The 23,090-nt window shown below is 36.7% G+C and overlaps 1 protein-coding gene across 3 annotated transcripts in view; it reads right to left on the bottom strand.

Annotated features, from left to right (window-relative positions):
• Nucleotides 1-535: 535 nt before the first annotated feature.
• Nucleotides 536-23,090, bottom strand: part of UGGT2 (UDP-glucose glycoprotein glucosyltransferase 2) — a 92,547-nt gene continuing 69,992 nt past the window's right edge. Inside the window, exons 30-39 of one of the 3 annotated variants that reach the window (XM_074562862.1) lie at nucleotides 18,366-18,450; nucleotides 15,432-15,517; nucleotides 11,967-12,065; nucleotides 10,576-10,660; nucleotides 9,957-10,139; nucleotides 8,567-8,727; nucleotides 8,148-8,262; nucleotides 4,420-4,536; nucleotides 2,971-3,115; nucleotides 536-2,115 (exon numbers count right to left, since the gene is read on the bottom strand). In XM_074562862.1, the coding sequence (XP_074418963.1) occupies nucleotides 2,093-2,115; nucleotides 2,971-3,115; nucleotides 4,420-4,536; nucleotides 8,148-8,262; nucleotides 8,567-8,727; nucleotides 9,957-10,139; nucleotides 10,576-10,660; nucleotides 11,967-12,065; nucleotides 15,432-15,517; nucleotides 18,366-18,450 (1,099 nt within the window). In that variant the 3' untranslated portion in view covers nucleotides 536-2,092. Of the gene's footprint in view, nucleotides 2,116-2,970; nucleotides 3,116-4,419; nucleotides 4,537-8,147; nucleotides 8,263-8,566; nucleotides 8,728-9,956; nucleotides 10,140-10,575; nucleotides 10,677-11,966; nucleotides 12,066-13,374; nucleotides 13,563-15,431; nucleotides 15,518-18,365; nucleotides 18,451-23,090 lie in introns of those variants that run through there. The other 2 variants (XM_074562871.1, XM_074562879.1) reach the window with 2 other exon arrangements.

Raw genomic sequence — 23,090 nt, 5'->3', positions numbered from 1 at the left:
TTCCAAGGCAGATCAATGTGAAATGCTGCTGCAGAGTAAAGCATCAGGATGGAAGTATAAGCTTAAAAAAAAAGAAAGGGAAAAAAGGGGGAAAGGAAGGAAGGAAGGGGGAAAGGAAGGAAGGAAGGGGAAAGGAAGGAAGGAAGGGGAAAGGAAGGAAGGAAGGGGAAAGGAAGGAAGGAAGGGGAAAGGAAGGAAGGAAGGGGAAAGGAAGGAAGGAAGGGGAAAGGAAGGAAGGAAGGGGAAAGGAAGGAAGGAAGGGGAAAGGAAGGAAGGAAGGGGAAAAAAGGGGGAAAAGGCAGCAAGCAGTTGAATAATGTTTTTTTTTTTCTCTGATATGGAGTATCAGTTGTTTCACTGTTATGCATTGAATTCAGCAGATGTATACGCACCATTACTACAAGTCCATTATAAGTCCATCTCTATGGTAGCAAAATACCAACTTAAAGAAGTTCTCTGTTCACATATGTTCGAGTTGCTGCCTGATCTCCTTAAGGAACGATGTTAGAGAAGAGGCGTTAACAAACCAGACATTGCAGTGACAGGGGCTAGCTAAAGCCAACCGCCATCAGGATTTAATTATTATTGCTATTGGGTTACACACGCAACGCTTCGTTGGGTACTTCATACAAAGCAAATGCCCACAACAGACTTTTTAAAATCCATATGTGACACGTTAAAAGTGTTCAAAATGCATAAAGGTCATAAACCAAAAAATATAAAAAGCTGTAAAAAAAATTCACACGTCTCGTATTACTAAGACTTGAAAAAAATCAGCAAAGCATGATTTTAAATACCTGCTCTTTACAGTAAGAAATTTTAAATAACCAACACCTGAGGATGACGACAGTACATACAACACATGCTTCATTTTTCTTATTATTTATTCAATTATTTGCTGCTATGGAAATATACGTAACTCGTCGTGGATTCACACACTTAGTGCTAATTACCTCATCTTTTATAATTTCAAGCATTTAGACTGAAAGACTGTGTTAAGCCGTTCTTATAAGGATTTGTGGTCACGTCCACCCTATTTTGAAACCAGCACAGTCTAAACAACAGAGTATGTATTTAAGGCACTAGATTTCAGTTTAAGAAATAAATCCCCTATTTTCAAATATGTATTGCAAGAACTTTGCACTGCAATTTTTTGGGGGATCAAAATGTCAGTAGCCCATTAAAGCAATGGTTTTGTGTGTACATATTTAGAAAATTACAGGAGACACCACTTATAGTCAAAATTACTCACGTATTTTATTATTTTCTTTTAAATTCTAAACAGAATGATGATAATGAAAACCGAGTGGAAACCGCTTTCAGGTACCGACCTTCTGGTGCAATGTATGCTGGTTGGAAAATCATCTTAACCAAAAAATATAATGGAATTTTATAACATACTATTAAATGACCAAAAGGAGCCTAAGAATCAAAAGTGATTTTTTTTTTTTTAAATTAGTAAGAGTGCAGCAATCCTGCATAAAAAAAAAAAAAAGAAAAGTGACATTTCTTGCTTTAGTAAGCTTCCAAGTTGACTTAGATTGGTGTGGTCTGAATTACATGAGGTGGTTTTTTATGTCTAATTTTTGCTACGTTGACATTTTTTCCTGTGACCTCAGCATTTCTCCAGGGACAAAACTATGGACATATAACCAAAATTCTTTATATTTAAATACAGTAGCTTAATGCATTTAATATGCACAAAACGGTTTTCATGTACATCTTTAATGTGTGTGTCCTCCCCCAGATGGGCACAACACATCTCTGAAGAGTTGAGCACATCGTTCTTTATACCCTAAAAATCCTCTGGGCAAACTGTCTTTTAGCAAAGGAAAAGAAAACCAATGAAATTAGGAAAGCTACTCTGCGCTGGTTAAAAAAAAAAAAAAAAAAAAAAAAAAAATCAAGTACCCGTGGATTCTCTTCTGGTTTCGTATTTCATTTAAAACATTTTAAATAACACTATAAGTTATAAAATATTTGACCTCCCATTATGGAATATCCCAAATGGTGCCAAAGTAACATTCATAACTTCCACTCGGTCTTTCCCAGAAGACTACTGAGCTGTCACCATTGCTGTTTACAGGCTGTGCTAAAGCTCGTCGTGCTTAAGCCCTGTAACCAAAGGAAAAAAAAGTAATGATAAAACCCAGTTATACGCAGACCTAATAACTAGTTTTGTAAAATGTGGAGAAAGCCCTTTACTTTGTTTCCTGTTAGTCAGTCAGTTCAACAACATGAACTTCATTTTTAGAGCCTCGCTAAAAGTTGACCCATAAGCTTTCACAAACTATAAAAACTACTAAGAATTCTTTATAACAAAAAGTGAATCTGTTCCTTGACACATGACTTTTAAATACTTATCTGCTAAGTGTTTTCTTCAACCTTGAGACCTGAGATCACTATTTTTTTTGTGTTTCACATTACTCCAAGAAGTCAAGTCGTATTGGAAATCCTATAGGAGTGAGGTTTTTTTTCTCATGCTATCTAACTAACTCAGTTTAAAACAATTTTAGTAAAAAACGAAACCACCATGAAAATCTATTTGTAAACTAAACAACCATTTAGTCTGGTGCGAAAAGGCCCCACGTTGATAAGCCCAAAGTGAGAGATGCAGAGAAAAATTAATAGAGACTCAGTTACCTACTGTTTAATAGACATCAGCTTTAGATTCTCTAAGTGAGGTCTAAGCTAATGTGCTTTATTTAATATTTGCAGCTCAAATGACTTGGAACAGTTGGTTGTGTTTGAGGTCCACCACTACATTTTCTCTTAGATTCTGGCATGAAACAAAAGGTTTTATCCTCTTAGTGTAACTCCTGTGTAAAGAAGCATCCCACGACTCTCAAACCCCACACAATTGCTCTGAGAGCTGGAAAAATTACACTAATGCTGCCTCCAATCTGAATTTCAACTATATAAATGGTTATTTTTTTAAAAGCTAACGGATAGAATATGCATGAAAATTACCTTTTTGAAAGAACGATGTTAGATTTTTCTTCTCTTTTTCAATTTGCTGGATTAACTTTCGTATCTCAGAGTCATAGTCAACCCATTCGGGAACTATCCGGGCCGCAGCCTTTAATTTTGGTTCTTTGGTTTGGGGATTGTTGCACTGAAAGTTTAAAAGATAATAGATGTAAACAAAGCAAGTGTGAAAACATCACCTTTCGAAGGAACTTACCTAAAATAGTTTTGTCAGCATTTACAATTTCACCGAAGGACGGCGTGCAAGGTCAGTTACCTTGATATTAATAATTAAAAAAAATAATAATAGTCACACAAACCAAATTGTAAATAAACCCTGTTTAAATAACTCAAAACATTTTATTGTAAATACTCGTATTTTTCCATGTGCTGCTGACTATACGGAGAGCAAAAGCACGGCTGGCGCACGACTACTAAGATTTAGACAAAGTGACACAGGGAGATACAAGATATACATGAGTATATTGAAACTGAATCTGGTATGTTTTGTATTAAGTTTGTGATGCTTCCTCTAGTGGCGTCTAGAAAATGTATCGATTACTGCCATAAAATAACATAAATGGAAATGATAATAAAAAGTGATACATGATAATGGGGACTGAAAGACAGTCTAGTAACTTAATTTCAGTCTTTCTTCAATAGAGCACCCATCTTTAATGCACCAAAAAAAAGCTTATTTTAACATCTGTAAAGGCACAAAGAAAACAAAATTATTTGTATACTGAATATTCCCAGCAGATTCCACCTGTCTGTCTGTCTTCAGAATTACGTCTCTGAAGTATCACTTACAGAGCGTGTGCATTGTCAGAAAAACAAGAATGGGGAAAAAATGGGATGGGAGCAATAATGACAGAGAAGAACGTTTTCTCTCTCTGTTTCAATGCCCAGAGACACTTTCTTCTTTCTAAATATGGACAGTCTCCTCAGAATTACACTTTTCAAGCTCTGCTTTATCTCCCGTTTATAGCGATGAAACGGACAGAGCAAACCATGATAATATTAACTCCTCTACACAGAGGGCTCTGGGGGAACCTTCTTTGTAGGGAGTGCAAGAGCAGCACACAATAAATACTCAGACAGTTAACAGTACTTCATCATCAGAGTTCCACTAACCTGGCTGAATATGGAAAAAAAGATAAGGAAAATACAGATGCTGGTTTAAAAAGCCCCAATCCTGTCCAGTTACAGCTAGCGACATTTAATTTTGGGGTACAGTTTTCAGCTTTAATATAAGCAAACCGGGTAGAGAGCGAGCGGGAGAGGTCTCAGAGGAAAGGCAAAAAGTTGCTGTACTGCGAGGGGAGGGAAGTGGTGTTCCTGTGCCGGCAGCGAGGCCGCCTCCGTGACATCACGTACGCATATCTCAAAAGCCACAGAAATGACAGCAGAGTTTTTAATCTATAACACTAATTAAACTCAAAATCAACTCACCAGATCTATTGTTTTAGCCTTTTTCTTGGATTCATCGTCACACCAGGTTTCACACCAAAGCCACTCCTGAGGAAGAGACTTAATGGCTACTTGATGAATCATATTATTGGGAAGATCCTGTACAAATGTTGTAAAATCATAAAATAGCATTGAATTTAATGTAACTGGTTATCAAGCAACTACTTAAAAGTAGAATAGCTTTGCCTAGTACCTTTTCTGCAAATTGTTCTTACATTTCCTTCTTACGTTTCCTTCTAAGTGCTCACCTAGTTCTTTTTCAGGTAGCTTGAAAACTCAGTCACGCTCACTTTGATGGCCAATTCCACCTCATTTCTCAAGCAATTTTTTTCTTATACTTACATCTGTCCTTCCTTAGCTTGACCTAAGCAATACTACTGTCTGAACTACTCGTGGTTCAGATACTGCATGTCAGACCATAAATACTACTACGCAGAATTAGACTGTGTGAAATTATTAAAGCAAAACTTAACCATCTTTCCATTCCTCAAATTCACAAAAACGCTCAAAAGCATATAATCCGGGATTATGCCATGACTCTAAATTTAGATGACTTCTAGGAAAATGAATTCCAGAAACAGGAGCATGAAAAGAAAAAGACATTAAACTGCTATTCTGGCTATCTTCTTTACTTCACTTTTTTTTTTTTTTTTTTTTTTTTTTAACCTTTAGTATATAGTCAAGTACTCTCATCATGAAAACTCTGAATTAGTATCTTGCTGAATGCAGGGAACAGCATTTACAGATGAGAAAACCCTCAGGCCATCATACGCTGCTGCAGGTACTCTGGCCACAGTTAAAAATAGCAGGTGTAATTGGTAGATCCATTCGTAAGCTCCTTCACACGTGCAACTCCTACATTATACTTAAAAAAAAAAAAAAAAAATCAATGTCAGTACTGAAATAAGTATTAGTTAGTTCTTATTTTGCCAATTCACATTGCTAAATGTGACAGAATAGCACATATAGCTGCATTATGAAAGGCATATAATTTAATTCAAATATAGATATTAGTGTGGGCAAAATTACATCAAATCTAAGTAGACTGAGAGTCTATTTAAATCAAAACATTGATTTAAATGCTTTGTGTTTTAAAAACTTCAATTCTATTAATTTTTGAAAGGTAAAATAAACGATTTATCACCATCTCAATTTCAAGAGAAAAGAGACTGGTTTTCTGTTGCGTGTCTCTGAGGGTTACAGTAGTAACTCAGGAATTGTGATTTCATTTAGAAAGTCAAAGTTGTGAATTTACAACTTGTTATATGGAGTAAAAAGTAGAAAGACAGCTGCTAGTTCCAGGATTTATAGTAAATAGAAGAAAATAAAAAAAAATAATCTAAACAAAAAGTTGCTTATCCTTTCTTCTAAGTGTTTTATCCTCAAACCCACTAAAATACATCTAGAAGATCAAAGGAAATATTCATGAATCAGAAAAATAAATTAACAAGGGTAAGAACAGATTGTTTTTACTGCCAGGGCCAAAATTCTTGTTCATCCAAAATATGTAAACTGCTGAAATGAAAGTCTCCTAGACTTTCACAAACAACATGTAAAAGTTGTTCTTCAATTTGATTTACAGTACAACTGTTTTCACATTCAGTCAGATAAGCTACACAGTTTTAAAGGGGAACTCCTCTACAGCAATATCTTTATTAGAAAATAAAACCTCAATTTAAAAATATAAAAACATTGACTCTTAATAAAAGAATGTCTTACATTCCTTTCTGCTGATTTTTATTCTTTAAGTAAAGAACGAGACGGTTAATCATTTTTAGTGAATGGCTATTAGTATAAATACTTGTCAAGTATTTGTTTTGTCATCTATACATAGACATTTCCATGCTTCTCCTTTAAAAAGTACAATTAAATGCACTGTACTGGAAGTCTAGTTTTTATCATGTGTGATTTTTCTCCCTAGGAGTTCTTTACTTACTCTTCTTGGCATTTAAAATTACTTTTTTTTTTTTCCACTCTATCTACCTCTATTTTGTGGTTTATGTTAACCTTTACTACTACCCGTGAAGGCATCAGTGCTGGCAGATGAGCAAAGAGCTGAGATTGCTGCATCTTTGAGAAGGGCAGTGAGCACTCCAATCAGACATTTAAAATAAAAAGAAAAAAATTATCATAATGCATACTTATCAGTAGACAAAAACTCTGCGGGACCTTTGTAAAATATATTGGACTGTGGTTTGTATTTCTAGGAATGTTGCTGTGTTTGGTGTAAGTAGTAACAATGAAGACAGAAGATGATTCCTATCAATACAGTCAGAAAGCAGATTACTACAAAAATATTACTTTGAAATATTTCCCTTTCCTAAGTAATTCCAATTCCATTCTGCCAAGATGTAACTACCTTAAAATCTGCTCTCAGCACCGATGTGCTGAGGGAAGGGCAGCTGACACTTAATGGCTTTTGATTGGATCCAACAGACTTGTAAGAGGTATATGCTGTCATGAATTAATGCTGTAATCGAAAACATAAACACCTTAAAATGGAAAGAAATACGTTATAAATATTTTGAGAACGTTAGATTAAACTAAGTACCATTTCTGAAAAAAAAGCAGCATCGTGATGCTGTAACCAGCTTCTGAATCTTAAAGGTCTTTCTGAAAGACACCTTGTCCATCTGGGTAAGACTATGTTTGAAAAACATACAGCTCTATCACATCAGGCCTCTCTAAGTGTGCGACACAGGGCCAACACTTTGTTCTGTTTTCCAGAAGAGAGAGGTAAAATCTGACTCTTGCTGTTACATCAAGTCTTTTCCTCTTAACAGTTACAGCTTCCGGCTGCTCCGACTCCCTGTGTCCAGTCTAGTTCGAGTTTGTAGTGTAGCTGTATTTCCACTTTTCTTCCAGCGTCATAAGAACTCCTATTTTCAATACTTAGTTTTATTTCTGGATAAAATGCAAGTGGCAATAATGTACATAGGTAAGCGAGAGGAACTCACTTGCAGAGAAAGGGGGTGGAGTGCAGACACTGAGAGATGTGGGGTTTGCTACTGTGGGATCCCTTACTGCCACAGGCAGGTAAAAACCTTTTGTGGTTCAGTAATTTCCAAAAGAAAAATTACAAAAGCAGGGACAATCATGCTTATGAAGCCTTATGAAGTTCACCCAAAGAGAGACATAAAGTATTATCTACTCAGGCAGAAAGCAGATAAGCTGTATTATCAATCTTCTACTGAGTTAAAGAACCTCTACTACAGAAGAAAATAATAAATTTAAGTATGTTCTGTACATCTGGGAATATACTTACATGCTTGTGACTTGCACCCTGACTTACCCCTCCTAGCTTTAAAAATTGGTGGAGTTATATAAATGAAGATACTGTCACCCCAAGGTGACCGTATACAGCAACAAGTAAGAATATAATAATATAAGACTATAATTACCATTATCAGAATATAGGATTATCATTAGAAAAACACAAATGCACATAGAAAAACTACAAATAAAGGACAGCGTCCCCTATGCTGTTTTCTCCTCATTTTTTCATATTAAATAATTATTTAAAGTAATCATCATTTAATGTTCAGTTTTATGAACTGTGCTCATCTGCACACCTGAAAATGTGCTAAAACAGCAGGAAGGGGCAAACGGTTTCAGAATTATATAACATACACATCGAGATACAAAATAACTCCATGCACATTGAGAAAGTTAAAGAAAATAAAAACCAAATTGCTTAAAGCCATATATACCTGATCTAGATTTGACAGACTGTTTGGATCTTGACTAAGTGCCTGGTACTGGCCCCGAAGCCTATCTCCTGCTGCAATCTTCCTGAACTTCTTCAGATCCACAACATATAAGGCACTAAAAATATGAACAAAAGAACTCAGTTTTGTGGAGTTTCACCTCCTTTTTGGTAATATTAATGAAAATAACAAGAAACCAAAACCTGTTCCCATCCTAAAGGAATATATTTTTTTTTAATTAAGTGCCTGAAGCTACAACACAAGAAGTGAAATCAGTATGTCATCAGAATTCACGCCTTATTCATCTCTTACTGAGAACGACTATAGGGCAATTGCTTTTGAATGCCTCAGCGATCAACACCAAGACCCAGAATTTAATCAAATTCACAAACTGCACAAAAATATGTAAGGGGTTATCCCACCTAATATGGTATTTCCTTTTCCCAAGATGCGATGCCCAGTATCCTGATTTCCAGAAACGGTACCCATCCATTTCTTTACGGCTGTCACAGAAAGGTGTGTATCCATAGGGAGCTCCATTTAGATCCAGATCTCTGAGTTCTTTTAGGTCACTTCTCACAATCTAAATAAAAAAGTCTTTATTTTTACGATTTAATACTCTCTTTAAGGTGTGCATACGAGGACATTTATTGCAGCAAGCTTCCCAAATTTTAATTAAAAAAAAACTCAAACAAACTGTGACACTGCAATGGTGCAGTATGAAGTATTCCACTGGAATGATATTTACCAAATTATTGTTCAAGGAAAAAAAAGTATAAATTAAATAAAACAAGCAAAGTATTTTTATTTCATAGACCAGTGTTTCTGGCTGACCAATACTAAATGCCTTCGTGCAGGAGTATAGAGCTTTCAAAATCTACTGAGCATCTCCCTTCTAAAAAAGTCCTTCCTTTTTGTTACCTAACTTGGGCACTTCAAAATTATTGCATCATTTAAAAAATCTTCGTATCTAGGAGTAAAGTACTTTTAAAAATGGGTTATGAGGACATTTTACAGATGTCCTTTATTTACTAATCAATCATTCTTCCATCAAATCCCACTAATCTAATTTATCAGCAGTAAAAAAAAAAAAAGTTTTAGCTGTTTCTCTGTATAGAGAAATCCTTACAGCAAGCAGTTAGGACAGACAACCAGTATTACTACTGTATCCAGATGAAATTATAAAAGTTGCAGTCTGCATTGCTACACCTAAATTTAATTTATTCTCAAGCTTTGGAAAAGGCCCCAGATACGTAATATTTGTTCTGAAGTTTTTAATAACCACAGGATGGACTCTTCAGTGTCTCATCTGTTTGAGACAGCATGTGACCTTTCAGTATACCATATAATATTCATTTCCGAGTGAGAGACTGCATACAAATTTAAGAAAAACAGTGAGAGGATTAATATTGAAAAAATTCAGCCATCTAGAAGTTGTTCAAATGCTCTAAACGAATCGTCTCAGACTCCGTCCATAGTGGAGAAGTCCTCTCACAATCAGCCCAGGGACTGAATCACTCAAATATACCTTAGGTGAAATGCGCCTTTAAGGTCACACAGACCCCTCCAGGTGCCTTTCTCGCTCCACAGACAATTTAGGGCAAACTCAGCGCAGTGAGGCTCTTAATTTCTACATGACTAAAAGTAAAATTATTGCATTTCGCTTTCTGCACCACCACTGGTTCTACTTGTACAACTGCAATAGTCTTACGGGACCAACATCTGAATAAAATGGCCACAGAGAATGAAACCGGATCAATTTAAACCAAAATGAATTCCTCATACATTTATACAGCATTATTTTTGCCTTACCTGGTCAGCATCGACAAATATTATTTTATCCACAGCCAAAGGGAAAAGAACATCCAAAAAAAGAATTTTGTAGCCCCAGATAATTCTTTGTTTTTCTGTCTGTTGATAAAGCCAACGGGGCCACTTATACTGTACTAACTCATACTTGAAACCATACTTTTTAGCCATGTGAGGAATAACATCCTAGAAGAAGAACCAAAAAACTATTAGTTGCACAGGTACGGGACACAAAAGGACCCAAAAGGAAAAAGAGGGAATGTTGCAACACAGTTGCAGCTGTGTTGGCCTTACTGACTACATAATTTATTACTTGAAAACATTTCTTTAGTTCTAGCAGTATCCTCAGCTATTACACAAATATAAAAAGCATTGATTTCAAGCTCTGGGAGACTATCAGAAGAGATTAAATGATTATAATATATCACTGGGCTTTGGGTTCCAGAAAAGAACTACCGTCCTCATGAGATTTTTAAAACTATTGGTATTTAATGCATTCAGACATTATTTCCAACTATGAAAATTTAATTTTAACTATATAATTACTCAACTGTAATTTAAAAAAAACAAACCTATTTAAAATTTTAAAGAAAAAATAATTATAGGAAGACATTTCTCCTACCTTAAATGTTGGGGAGAGATAGTTTTTCAGAAACCAAAATTTAACTGGTGTTTTTGTATGACGTAGGACAGAAAGCATCATAATTCTGTGGAAATATAAGTCTATAATAAACAAACAAATACACACACGTCATTAAATTTCAACTGCACCTAACAGACGCTAAAACTTTCTAAGTCTAATTTTCTTTAACCCAGTTTAAGCAGAAATTTCTATTTCAATTAAAAGCTTTGAAGAGCATTTGTTCAGGACCACTTTGAGATGGACTTATTCAATCCACATTGGCTCAGCAACATTAGAATGAACAATTTCAAAAGTGGATCTGTTAACAAGTTTTATTCTAAGAGAGATGCCTGACAAAATCAGAATAACAATTACTACCTTATATTAACTTGGGTACTGAGATAACTTATTTTAGAAAACATTGGTTGAGTTTAATAAGGTTGCCGAAAAGAAAAATAATGGGAAAGAAAAAGCATTGTTCAAGTTAAGGTCCTCTTCAGAAAACCCTTGATAACTGCAAGAATCACTATTTTGGTTTAATTTGTTTTTCCACTATTGTGGCATTTGTTTGGTGTAACCAGACAGATAAGCAACACCTTACAGCCTTACGTGAGGACAAGTCTGCCTGAAAAAATCAAGAAATAATAAGCTTTAAAGTAAGGTAAAGAAGTATGTAGGATGTTTTAAAGTTTTTTTTTTCTCCTTTAAAATAAATGAGTCTTTCCTTTTATGAAGGCTGTCGTAGGTTGAAAGAAAGAAATGCAGATGTTCAAACTGCATCAGACTGCTAAGAAATAAAAATCAATACATACAAAAATACTACTTTCCAAATAAATATGCATGAAAAAGAACCGTGAAATTCCATTTTAGGGTAGGAAAATCACTACATCTGATACCCGTAGACAAAAACTCAAATCAGAAAAGTAACAGAGATGGTCGTGAACAGATTAGGCAATGCTGTAAGAATTCCTTAGAAGCAATCACTGCTTACTGAATGAACGCTGAGATAAGTAAGGCCGTATGAGCATGTGTTATCCATAGTTTGGACTAAACATAAATAGATGTAACCCTAACGAAGTCACTTCAGTTATATCTTTATAAAGAGAGGCTGAACTGCATCTGTTACGTTCACACCTTACACATGCACTCATGAAAGACATGGATAACAATATTCTTTCTTCAAAGAATAATGGTATTTTTGAACATCTGTACGTTGAATCAGTTTCTTCTCAAAGATTAATTTAGTCCTCACTATATACAACTTTTCTGTGCTTTGATAATTTATACTTTACACCTCGTTAAAAAAGTCAGTTTCTTTAAGCTGCTTAGTTTTAGGATGAGCGTTTACAGTATCGCTGTGAAATTCTTGTTTCCCTTTTACCTTTCTTTACCTTAAAAAACGTTCATATAAATGGCCTGAAGCAACTGAAAAAATGTTAAGAACATCACTTTTCTTTTCCTTCTCTTCTGCTGGAATTTCTTCTGAAAATCTAAGAAAAAAATCCCCCCAAATTATTATATAAAGTAAGCATTCAGCAGAAAGAAAATACTACTACATTACCATTAAGCTTGTAAAAGAATCAAAAGTAAGAAAATACACAAAAGAAACACCCATCCTACAGTAACTGAACAGACTTACATTCCACTCCCACTGCAGGTGCCTATGATATCAAAATCTTTTGGGAGCAACACCTCATACCCAGTCACTCGGGACAAACGATGGCACAACTGCAGTCTCCAATATTTGCAATCAAACAGAACCTAAATTTGGCAAGAACTCCACATTTTATCACAGAAAAAAACCCAAAAAAAACCCACCCAGCCAGAAACAACACACAGCCAGAATAAGTTGAGAACTGGTCATTTTTAAAATCAGCAACAGTTATTTTTCAAGCTTCATCCACACGCGTTCTACACCAGAAGAACCAATGCACATTCTTGAGGCGAGGGATGTCTGCAGAGCCCCACAGGTGGTTGAGCGGAATATATACTCTAAAATACAGACCGAACATAACAGAAAGCTGGCCACACCAGGCCAAACCACATATTTAGCCCAGTACCTTACCAACAGCAAGTGACAAGGCTGAGGAGTAGCAGCCTTTCCCAGAATACTCTCATAACAGCCAGTGGTCTCTGGTGATGGGCATTCCTGATTTTTTCATAATATTTGCTGAATTCTTCCTTAAATTAATCCAATTACTCTCCCTATAGGCCACCCTATATCTTTGAGGTCCATCATCCAGAGGTTTTCTAGCTTCTGCTGCACAGCATTTTTTGCTTGCTTTGAACACCAGGTCTTCTTTTTCAATCAAGTCTACCAGCATTGTTTTTTAATCACGTATGCCTTCCAGCACACGGAGGTGGGAGATGGTGGCTGCAGTCTCCCTCAGAGCACCGCTTCACAGATCTCAGAAGTGCGAAGGCTGCCTTAGCCAAAATTGGTTACAGCGTGGCTTTATATTGTTAGAGATTCACCTCAACAGTCTTTTTTTGAGGTGAGTCATTCCTCATGCACTTAGATTGTGTGAGTCACTTCTTTTTATTTTTCTTCTGCTTAGATCCCTTTTAAAAATATACTTTAAAAAGTACAAAAATAAGTATCCCTCGTAATCTTTAAGAGCAAATCAGACAAGTCTCAGATCTCCAACATATTTCAAGGAATTCACATCACTCCACTAACACAAAGCTGAGATCTCAGAAGGCTGCAATGTGTGTACATGGTGCGAATAATCTTTTGAGAAACCCATGTTCTTTTCACCGAGCATTGGTTAAGAGGAGACAGCACAGTCTTACCTGATCAGGACACAAAAGAAAGGGACATCAGTGGAGCGGCACTGACTGTGTGGTGCGGCATCTCCAAAGGAGACAACTCCACAACTAGCACTGAGTTCTCACAGGCTAAATAGACTGCAGTTCACAGTCTCAAGCTGTCCGTCATCTTTCTTTCTGACTTTTTGTCCCATTTCTCATACGTAGTGATAGCAGGACTGAAAGAACGTCAATCTCTTTAAAATGCAACCATCACCACATGTGACTAACAAAGACAGTGATGAAACATCCTTTTCTGCCCTTACGTCATTCTCAAAGGTGATACAACAATTTCATAAGAATTTGTATCTCATTAATAAGAACTACATTCAAATTTTAAAAAAGGCAGCTTGAACCACATACAATCCACACTCAACATAACTGTGAGCAACGTTATGACCAACTGAAAACAAAATTTTACAATGGTGTATGGCAAATTAGAAATACTACAATGTTAGTAGTTCCAAGTATAAAGCTTGAGACATTTATTACAATTATTTAAAGAACAAAAACTTTAAGGCAAAAGGTATTTTATTGACAAATACAAAACCACATAATTTCATAAACTAGGTCTAGCTGCAGACAAGCAGCATCATAGCCTGCCTTTTGATGTTCATTTTGATACATCTGAGGACCACGTTACTGGCTGAGATTTGCACATTGAGATTGATTCCCTGACACAACAAATTAAAAATAATGCCAATGGAGAAAATGAACAGGAATTAGAAATGCAAAGGAGGGACTGAAAAATAAATAATGAGTTGAACAAAACATTACAACAGAAGGGGGGAAAAGACAAGCTGTAGACTCAGTTTGGGTTGGAAAGGACATTTAAAAAGGTCATTTAGTCCAACCTCCCCTGCAGTGAGCAGGGACATCTTTAGCTGATGAGGTTGCTCAGAGCCCCATCCAACCTGACCTTGAATGCTTCCAGGGATGGGGCATCTACCACCTCCCTGGGCAATGTGTTCTGGTGTTTCATCACCCTCAGTGTAAAAAATTTCTTCCTTACATCTAGTCTAAATCTTCCTTCTTTTAGTTTAAAGCCATTACCCCTTGTCCTATTGCAACAGACCCTGCTAAAAAGTTTGTCTCCATCTTGTAAGCCCCCTTTAAGTACCAAAAGACCACAATAAGGTCTCCCCGGAGCCTTCTCTTCTCCAGGCTAAACAACCCCAACTCTCTCAAGCCTTTCTTAATAGGAGAGGTGCTCCACCTGCTCTGATAATTTTTGTGGTCCTCCTCTTTCTATGTCTTTCCTGTGCTGTGGGCCCCAGAGCTGGATGCAGTACTCCAGGTGGGGTCTCCCCAGAGCAGAGCAGAGGGGTAGAATCACCTCCCTCACCCTGCTGGCCACGCTGCTTTTGATGCAGACAAGGATACAGTTGGCTTTCTGGGCTGCAAGCGCACATTGCTGGCTCCTGTCCAGCTTTTCATCCACCAGTATCTCCAAGTCCTTCTCAGCAGGGCTACTCTCAATCCCTTCATCCCCAGCCTGTATTGATACCGGGGGTTGTCCCAACCCAGGTGCAGGACCCTGCACTTCGCTCTGTGGAACCTCATGAGGTTCCCATGGGCCTGCTTCTCGAGCCTGTCCATCCTGTTCTGGATGACATCCTGTCTCTCAGGCAAGTCAACCGCACCACTCAGCTTGGTGTCCACAAACTTGCTGAAGGTGCACTTGACCCTGCTGTCTATGTCCTTGATGAAGATATTAAACAGTACTGGTCCCAGTATGGTTACCCCAAGGGGACACCACTTGTCACCAGTCTCCATCTGGACATTGAGCTGTTGACCACTACCCTCTGGATGCGACCATCCAGCCAATTCCTCATCCACTGAACAGTCCGCTCATCAAATCCATCTCTCTCCAACTTAGAGAGAAGAATATTATTGGGGACCAAAACGTAATATTTATATTATAAATCCCTTGGGGAGCCTTTTTATATATTTGTATCGCTATTAAGTAAGAAACATTTACTTGACTTGCTATAAGTAATAATAAACATGTCCTGGCAGAGTTAAAATATAAGCAAGTTATGCATTACCTTGCAATTGATTCCCGATTTCCTTTTTTTCCTGTTGTTCCGTCAGTAAGGAGATCTTCATTGATTTTATCAGGCTTTTTCTGTACCTAGTCATTAAAATAAATGTATTTGTGTAATTTGGCAAGTTAGTTGATATTAATTACTACTTCAGTTGTGATATCTAATTGCAGCGTACTTATTAGCTAGAGCTGGACCAGCATCTTACCAATTTCTATTTCAGTAAAATACTTACTGAACTTCATTAAATTGAACAGTAAAAATTTCATTTTGTGCTTTTAAACTACACACAGAACTGTGGGATAATTGCTGGAGGTGACTTAGGAACTAAAGTTATATTCACATTTTAAGAAAAGGTACAGCATTGAAGAAATTTCCAGGGTGGAATGCAGCTGATACGCAATGAATGTATTCCACTGTAGTTCCCTAGGCCACATAACCTGCAGTCTTAGAGTCAGCAGATTCTAAGGTGGAAAAAAGCCAGCAGAGAGAGTGGGGCAGTGTGAAGATACTATAGCCAAACTCTGTGCATCAGAGCAGGGAATGGGAACATACAGTACTATGAACACTGATAAGCTGCATAGTTATTACCCTGAGCCAATAGTTTCTTATTTTTTGTAAAAATCATGTCCTTAGATTGAACTTTGCTAATCATAATGTCATTATAACACCAAAACACACCTCCATCCTAAAAACTACCCGCCTCCAAGGTGCAACCACCCCTCACTGAGTCTGTGCTCTGAGTTTCTGCTTTTCTGAGTTTACACCAAGCACAACAAAGGTATGTATGACTAGAGTCACTCAAGCTCCACCTGAAAGGTAAAAAATAGTATAAAAATGGTTTAAGAATGGAGGGATGTCAGGAAGATATCACGAACCATCGCTGACTTCTGGGACCAGTCAATGGGCTGAGCCTCTCTTCCCCCCCCATAGGGACGCCTATCGGGTGAGATTCGAACACTCGGCTATACTGAGTGCTTCCCTGGGAAACTCAGAAATCGCTATAGAGAGTTGTTTTATGCTACTATATTACTCAAGTTGGTTCATGCTGCTGTATTACTTGCATGTGCTTTGCAGACAGGGTATTGTCACCAGCAGTCCAAAAGAATCTGCAATTCTCTTGCCTCAATAAACTGCACTATTCATTAATCTAGCTGTGAGAGTTCTCATTGAACGTGATCAAGCTCCTTAAATCTGTCCGTGCTAGTTCATTGAACGTGACTAAACCAGAAGTGCATTGCGCTATTGTGCATCTGTAATTGTGGTAGTTCAATAAATTGAACGTGACCGGACCTATAGTGCCAAATTGGGCATCACTCAGAATTTAAGCCCAGCTGCCCCCAGCCCCTCTGATATCTGAGGACAAGCTGGAATGCAAAGGGGTTTATTTTCTGCCAAATTCCTTTAACCTTTAATGCAACAAGAACTTGCTGTAGTAAGAACAACAATAACCAATTAGGAAAAATTAAATGGCGATTAATAAATCAAACAGCATGTTCAAGCCCTCTGTACTTCCTTATGCAAACAATAACTAAAAGTGTGGGGAATGGTATCTCATTTTCTGCCCTCATGAGTTTGTGATCTGGACACTGGCTGCGAGAAGAAGGGTAGCAGGGTGTCACACCACGTTCATGGAACTTACCTGCAGGGAAACTGCAATTCTCATAAGTCCTTCACAAGGATAAGGCGACAAATCTGTCACTGGAACATAAGCTCTCCCAGCCAACTTAAGCAATTTCTGTTTTCTTACCCAGATGCTTAATAAAGGTTCCAAATTAATTTTGTTTGCTGACCTTAGCTTCCTTGATTAAAAGAAACCTAATTGTTCTTGAAACCCGAATAGCTTTTAAAACACTAGAAGTTTGAACATATTCAATTCTAACTATATTAATTTCCCATGTTTATGCCGTCAAGCTAATGCTTACAGATTTCTTTTCACCTTAATGCTTCTGAAGCCACATCCTACGTATTGCATAGGATGCAACCGTAGTGATTCTACGGTTCAACTGAATAATAGAGCTCGCATATTCTAGTTATAAGCTCAGTAGATACCACCTTTCACATAGAATAATTTTACTATTTTGACCCAAATGGCACCCCTTTCCCCCATTCTCTGTGGTTTAAAGGCAGGCTCATCACGCTCCACGGAGTAATACGCTTCCTCCAGGTTCTGGAAACTTTCAGTTACAAGGCTGGGGAAGAGACTCTCACATGTGGTTTTAAAAATTCCTTCTATAGTTGTGTTCACATTGTTCTCTCTCCTTCTCAAAGGCTAAAATTAGGATACAAAGTAGCAAGGACACCTACACAAAATGTTACTTTACAAAATAATGGAAAACATATAATACTAGGACGTTCTTTCTCCTTAATTCTCCTCTGATTTCATTACCTCTTTTTGATACACCTTCAAGAATATAAGTAACGTAATTTCATTTACACAAATTTGGTAGCTCAGGGTAGCATTCGACATACCCAATTTTAACTTCCACTCTGGTATCTGGACTTCATGTAAAATCCCTCCCCAGTCACAGCAGAGAACTGGATGTCTCAAGAGGTGGTGATCCCCTTGGTTTAAACACACACGCGAGATGGGACGAGCAGTCCTTTGCACTGTCTTTCTCATTCTGCTAAGCAGAGAGGGAGTTTAAGGCACCTAGACTATGCTCTTACCTTAAGCTAGATAAGACAAATCTGAACTATGTTACGCACATGGATGTATTATTTTAACAGCTATTTAACAATCTCCCATGCAATTAGTATAACCTGATTGGATCAAATTAACTACATTAATTTGCACACCTTTCTCTAATTATACAGCATCCAAATTACATATTTCGGTACACATCTTCCAATTAAATATAGCCTAAAACATGTAAGCATTAGTCATACTTCATATAAGCAAATACTGTAGACAAAAAAAGGTATCTCTTTACATACTTGGACTTTGATAATTTTGCTTCTGAAGTTGTTTAATACCACGATAACATCTGTCAGGTCAGCTTCAGAATCCGTTCCTTCATGGCTGTGAGGAAAAAAAAAACCCATGCCATTAAAACAGGCATTATTACTCGTGTTTAATTAGAGTATAAGGTTTAGGATTGCTGAAATTTATAGATACAAAGTTTCTTCACTTGCACCTAATTATACCTTAACTTCAGAAACTTTCTCAGTTTTATCCATCACTAGACATTGTCCACAGTGGAAGCCCTCACTTTTTAATTTGGATTTTCACAGGAAATTCTACCAACCAATGAAAAAAATGCAGCAACCTTGAGCCGAATACTTAATTATGTATTATATGGGTATGTATTATATTCAAATATTAAACTACATTTTATTTTTCAAATACGGAGTACATCTTAGAAATTGCCGTGTGACAGCATTAAATGTACTTTTAAAATAAATCCGCTTTGAGAAGCCTAGGGAAAGCTTCACCACAGTGCTGAGATAGTAAAGAATGGCTTTCAACTGGCTGGCTTTGGTAACTGAACCCCTGCAGACACGGCTGGGCAAGGCACCACATGAACATCTGCCCTACTGAACATCGGGTTCAAGCCTTTCAGGCATCTCAAAACTGTACCGCAGTCCACTGAGTAACAAGTATGAAAAATGTTGCTGTCACCCCATGATACAGCATAGTAACATAATTCTCAAATTTTATAGCCTTTATATTTATATATGTGTATATATATATACAGCCCATGTATTTTTCCATCAATCCATTCTGTCTTTTAACAGCATTATTGGTTTCCTCTTGCTAAGGCTGCACATACAAAAAATGGTTTAAGAAAGTAATCTGCTGCCCCTTAGGCTTGATTTTATTTTTTTTTTTGCCTAGAAAACAGAAATATTTAAACCTTGTTTCAATCTGTTTCATTCTACTTATCTGAAAACATCAGCATTTTATATAGTTATCTGAATTTTCTATTTAATACATTTCTGTAAAAAGTGCCCATGATTACTAAGTTTCATAGAGATGGCCGATTGTTGCACGAATCAAGGTTCAGGGTTATCTTGACTTTTCTACTCTCTGGTTTAGTTTCATTTTCACACTTTTAAAATACTGCATGTATGAACACTCAGCCAAGGACTGTCTTTTTATCACAGGGATGTACAGTACTCAACATAAAAGGGCACAGATCTCCATTTCAAATAAAGTGTGTCATTAAAAAGCTCTAAAATAGTAAAACTAGAGCCAAACACAACTGCTGACAGCAAAAAGCTGGCACAGCATTCCCATTTTTGCCCTCAGTTTTTACACAATCAAAATTTTCTGTTATTCACTCAGTTACCTCAAAATCTCTATGTTAGGAATTCCGTAGCTAGCTCTGCAGCTCTGCTGATGAAGACGATTTTCCAAAGTCTCTACAATATTCTCAAAGTGTTTAGTTTGGCTTTAAATTTAATAACATTGCTTTGTCTCCCTAAATCCCTTCTCTCGATCCCTCACTGGCATCTCCATCTTTAATGAGTGCCAGTTGTGTTTACTCTGCACGGCATTCTGTTTGATGCATTTCTGTCCCAGTATGAACAAGGCACTGAAAATAAGAGTTACCTTGGACACTTAATGTTGGTCTCAAGATACAGTTTATCTGTTTCTCCATTCACATCTTTATATACTTCCTATTATTACTTCTTTTCCTGACAGAGTACTTCATTTCAATTCCTAGTCACTCAACTATGTGCTACTTACTGACTAGGAGAGTCACTCGTTTTTAGGTAGGTATCTCTCTGAAAGAAAATGAAGTCCATCATCTGTTCTCTAATTTTAAATCAACGTGCTGAATCTTATACAGGACCTCTTGTCTTCTCTCTGTTCATATGATATTCAGCATGTTGTAATTTATTCATGTAACAGATACACATTGCACATGAGCGATCATTTGAATAAGGTTTTGATTGTGACCTGGGGTTTGGAAGAACTGGGATCATGATTTATAAACTCCCTTAACAAAATGAACAAGGATTTTGTGTTTTGTCCAAAAGATGCTGAATGCTGTTAGTGTAACGTAGTTTGTAAACTCACTGAAAGTAGGCATAACTTCCATGTTAAACGCAAGCAAAATGTCTTGCATACTGACAACACTATTAAATATTTAACAGTAACTACTTCATTGTTATACAATTGTTATATGAAACTAAACATGTCAAGCAGGTTATTTATGTCACAGCTTTAAAATGTTTCAAAACACCTATGTACTTTAAATATAAATATAAATAAATATCAATATAATATAAATTATAATTTTCCATACGGAGAACAAAAGCACTCAAGTTCAACAAATGGAGACGCTTTAAGAATCTCAAAACAAAAAAACCCCTCCTTGCCCGAATTATAAAAGATACAACTTTCAGTTAAGCAGTCTGCATACCATCAAAATATAATGAATTATATCTACCTGCATTTTTTAAAAATGGAATATTCAGCAGGAGCTTATATACCTTTAGATGTATATTATTTTCTGCAGTCTTATCTTGCAATACCTGTTTTCCTACCAACATCATAGAATCAAAGTTCCAATAACAAGCAGTGCTCAGACTGTTGCTGAGCATATCAATTTTCATCTTCCTAATATTCATAGCAATTTACTAACAACAAATTGATTTACAAGTATGACTGCTTCAAAATAATGATCCTTTTTAGAAGCAGTGTTTGGCAGAGGGGGAGAAGCTTATTTCAAAAGCTGTGTATTTACATAAAGTAAAAATAAATTATTTGCATGTGTATTAGATGTTACTATGAGAAAAGCAAATAAGCACTGAGGTGCAGAACACGCTGTAACTTCAAAATCCTGTATTTCTCCTAAGATTCCTACAGGCCTGTGCTTCAAAGAAAACAGGTCATCTCTCAGTTCAACAGGAGAGGATATGATTAGTATACGAGGATGGTGAATGTACTGCAATACCTCTTGGCAAAATTCCACCCTGTCACATAGTTGCTTGAGTTCTGATAGCAGTTTGATACTATCAATAAGTAAGAGTAATATCAAAGATCCTGGTACGGCCTCCCAAACATACTTCAGCTGTTGTACTCTAAGCCTACGGCTTGTAATAATTCAATGAAATAAACAGTATTGTTTAGATTCCTCATCAAGTATTAATTTTACATAACTTAGCTGAGCTCAATTAAGCTCATTTGTATTACTCTTATGGAAAAATAAATCAGTAATCTTAAATGGCAGAAGATTTAAGTTTTCTTTGATCTAGCCCAGAATCTCGAGTGGTTTTGTTTCATTTTTTAATTCAACTACAGCTCATTACATTATTTTTTTAAGACCATGATATCTTTCATAAATCACTTTATATATATCTTAAGAACTGAACGTTAAATTCGACAAATAACTACAGCTGGTGGAGATTAAGTGAACTTCTTAAGATAAAGACCATGTTTTTCTGCTTTTTCAACAGATCGTGAGTGGTTTCTGGAAAAAAATAAATTGAAAATCGCAAACAAATAGAATGAACCTAATATTCCGTTACCATTTCTTCCAGTAACACCGAAATTGATTCATTAACTAAATATTCAAAAAAGCAAAGATGTTCATCAATTTTTTCATTTTTTAATAGTAGCGATGACTAAGCATCATATGGAACTATGTGTTCCTGAACTCCAAGTAATAATAAGTATTTTATAAGAAATAGACTTATTTCAGCCCACAGAATTAAAGGGGAGGGAGGAAAGAAGGAAGAACTGAAGCTGAAATGAAACAATCCTGTTCCTCTAGAAGGGGTCGGATCCAATGCTTCAAGAGGAGGCCCTCACATGCTAGAGATCTATGCTCTTACATAAAACATGAGAAAAAGATGATTCTTCCAACAAACAGTTGGAATGATGGCTAGCACGTGCTCCTCATTTGAAAACTGACCATGGAAATTACAGAGCCATGTAGGTGGCAATTAAATGCCAGTTACTGGAGTACAACGTGACTTCTTTTCATGCGCAGGGGTTTCTCCCAAGAGAGGGAAACGTGGCGCAGTCAACATGCAGCCAGGGTACAGAACTGAAGGGTGCTTCTACATCCTAAGGTGAAGGTGTAACCACAGTGATTCTTGGATGACTTGGACAACTAAGAAACACTCAGAATTAATTGAAGAAAAAAGCCTAGAACTGACATTAATATAATGCCCTTGCTAAAACAAGATGCCGCCCTCAATAACACTGCATTCAGAGGCATCCTCAGGGCTCAAAAAAAATAATGAGATGGAAATTCATGGCACTTCCTCTAGTTGATCAAGACGCTGCTGGAGAGCTAGCAATGCTCCAGCAGACATGTTCTTGGAATTACATGTTAAGTATGTTGGGAATGCCCAAATATTAATCAGCAAAGCCATGAGTGACATTTCTACAGAATTTGGTGCAAGCAGTTGCATGATAATGCTAACCATGCTTGGAACTGACAGGACAAGCGTCTGGAAGCTGTGTAGCTGCACAGTAAGAGACTTTGCTAGCACCAAGCCTAGCTGAGCAGCTTAGGCTTATTATGCATTAACATATCCAAATATCTTCAAGAACACATGGAGCAATCAAACAAGAACTTAGGCTAATCAGGAAATAAGGTATCTCTTACAAACTTTACATCTTTCTTTGCTTCTTGTTCAATTTTTTTCGCTTTATTTTTGCTCATTTTCCTTCAGTACTGTCTGATCTTTCCAAAATATGTA

Source organism: Larus michahellis, chromosome 1 (assembly GCF_964199755.1).
Source record: "Larus michahellis chromosome 1, bLarMic1.1, whole genome shotgun sequence".
NCBI classification, from domain to species: domain Eukaryota; kingdom Metazoa; phylum Chordata; class Aves; order Charadriiformes; family Laridae; genus Larus; species Larus michahellis.
The sequence above is the reverse complement of the archived record's forward strand: the minus strand, read 5'-3'. Positions and strand labels throughout refer to the sequence as shown.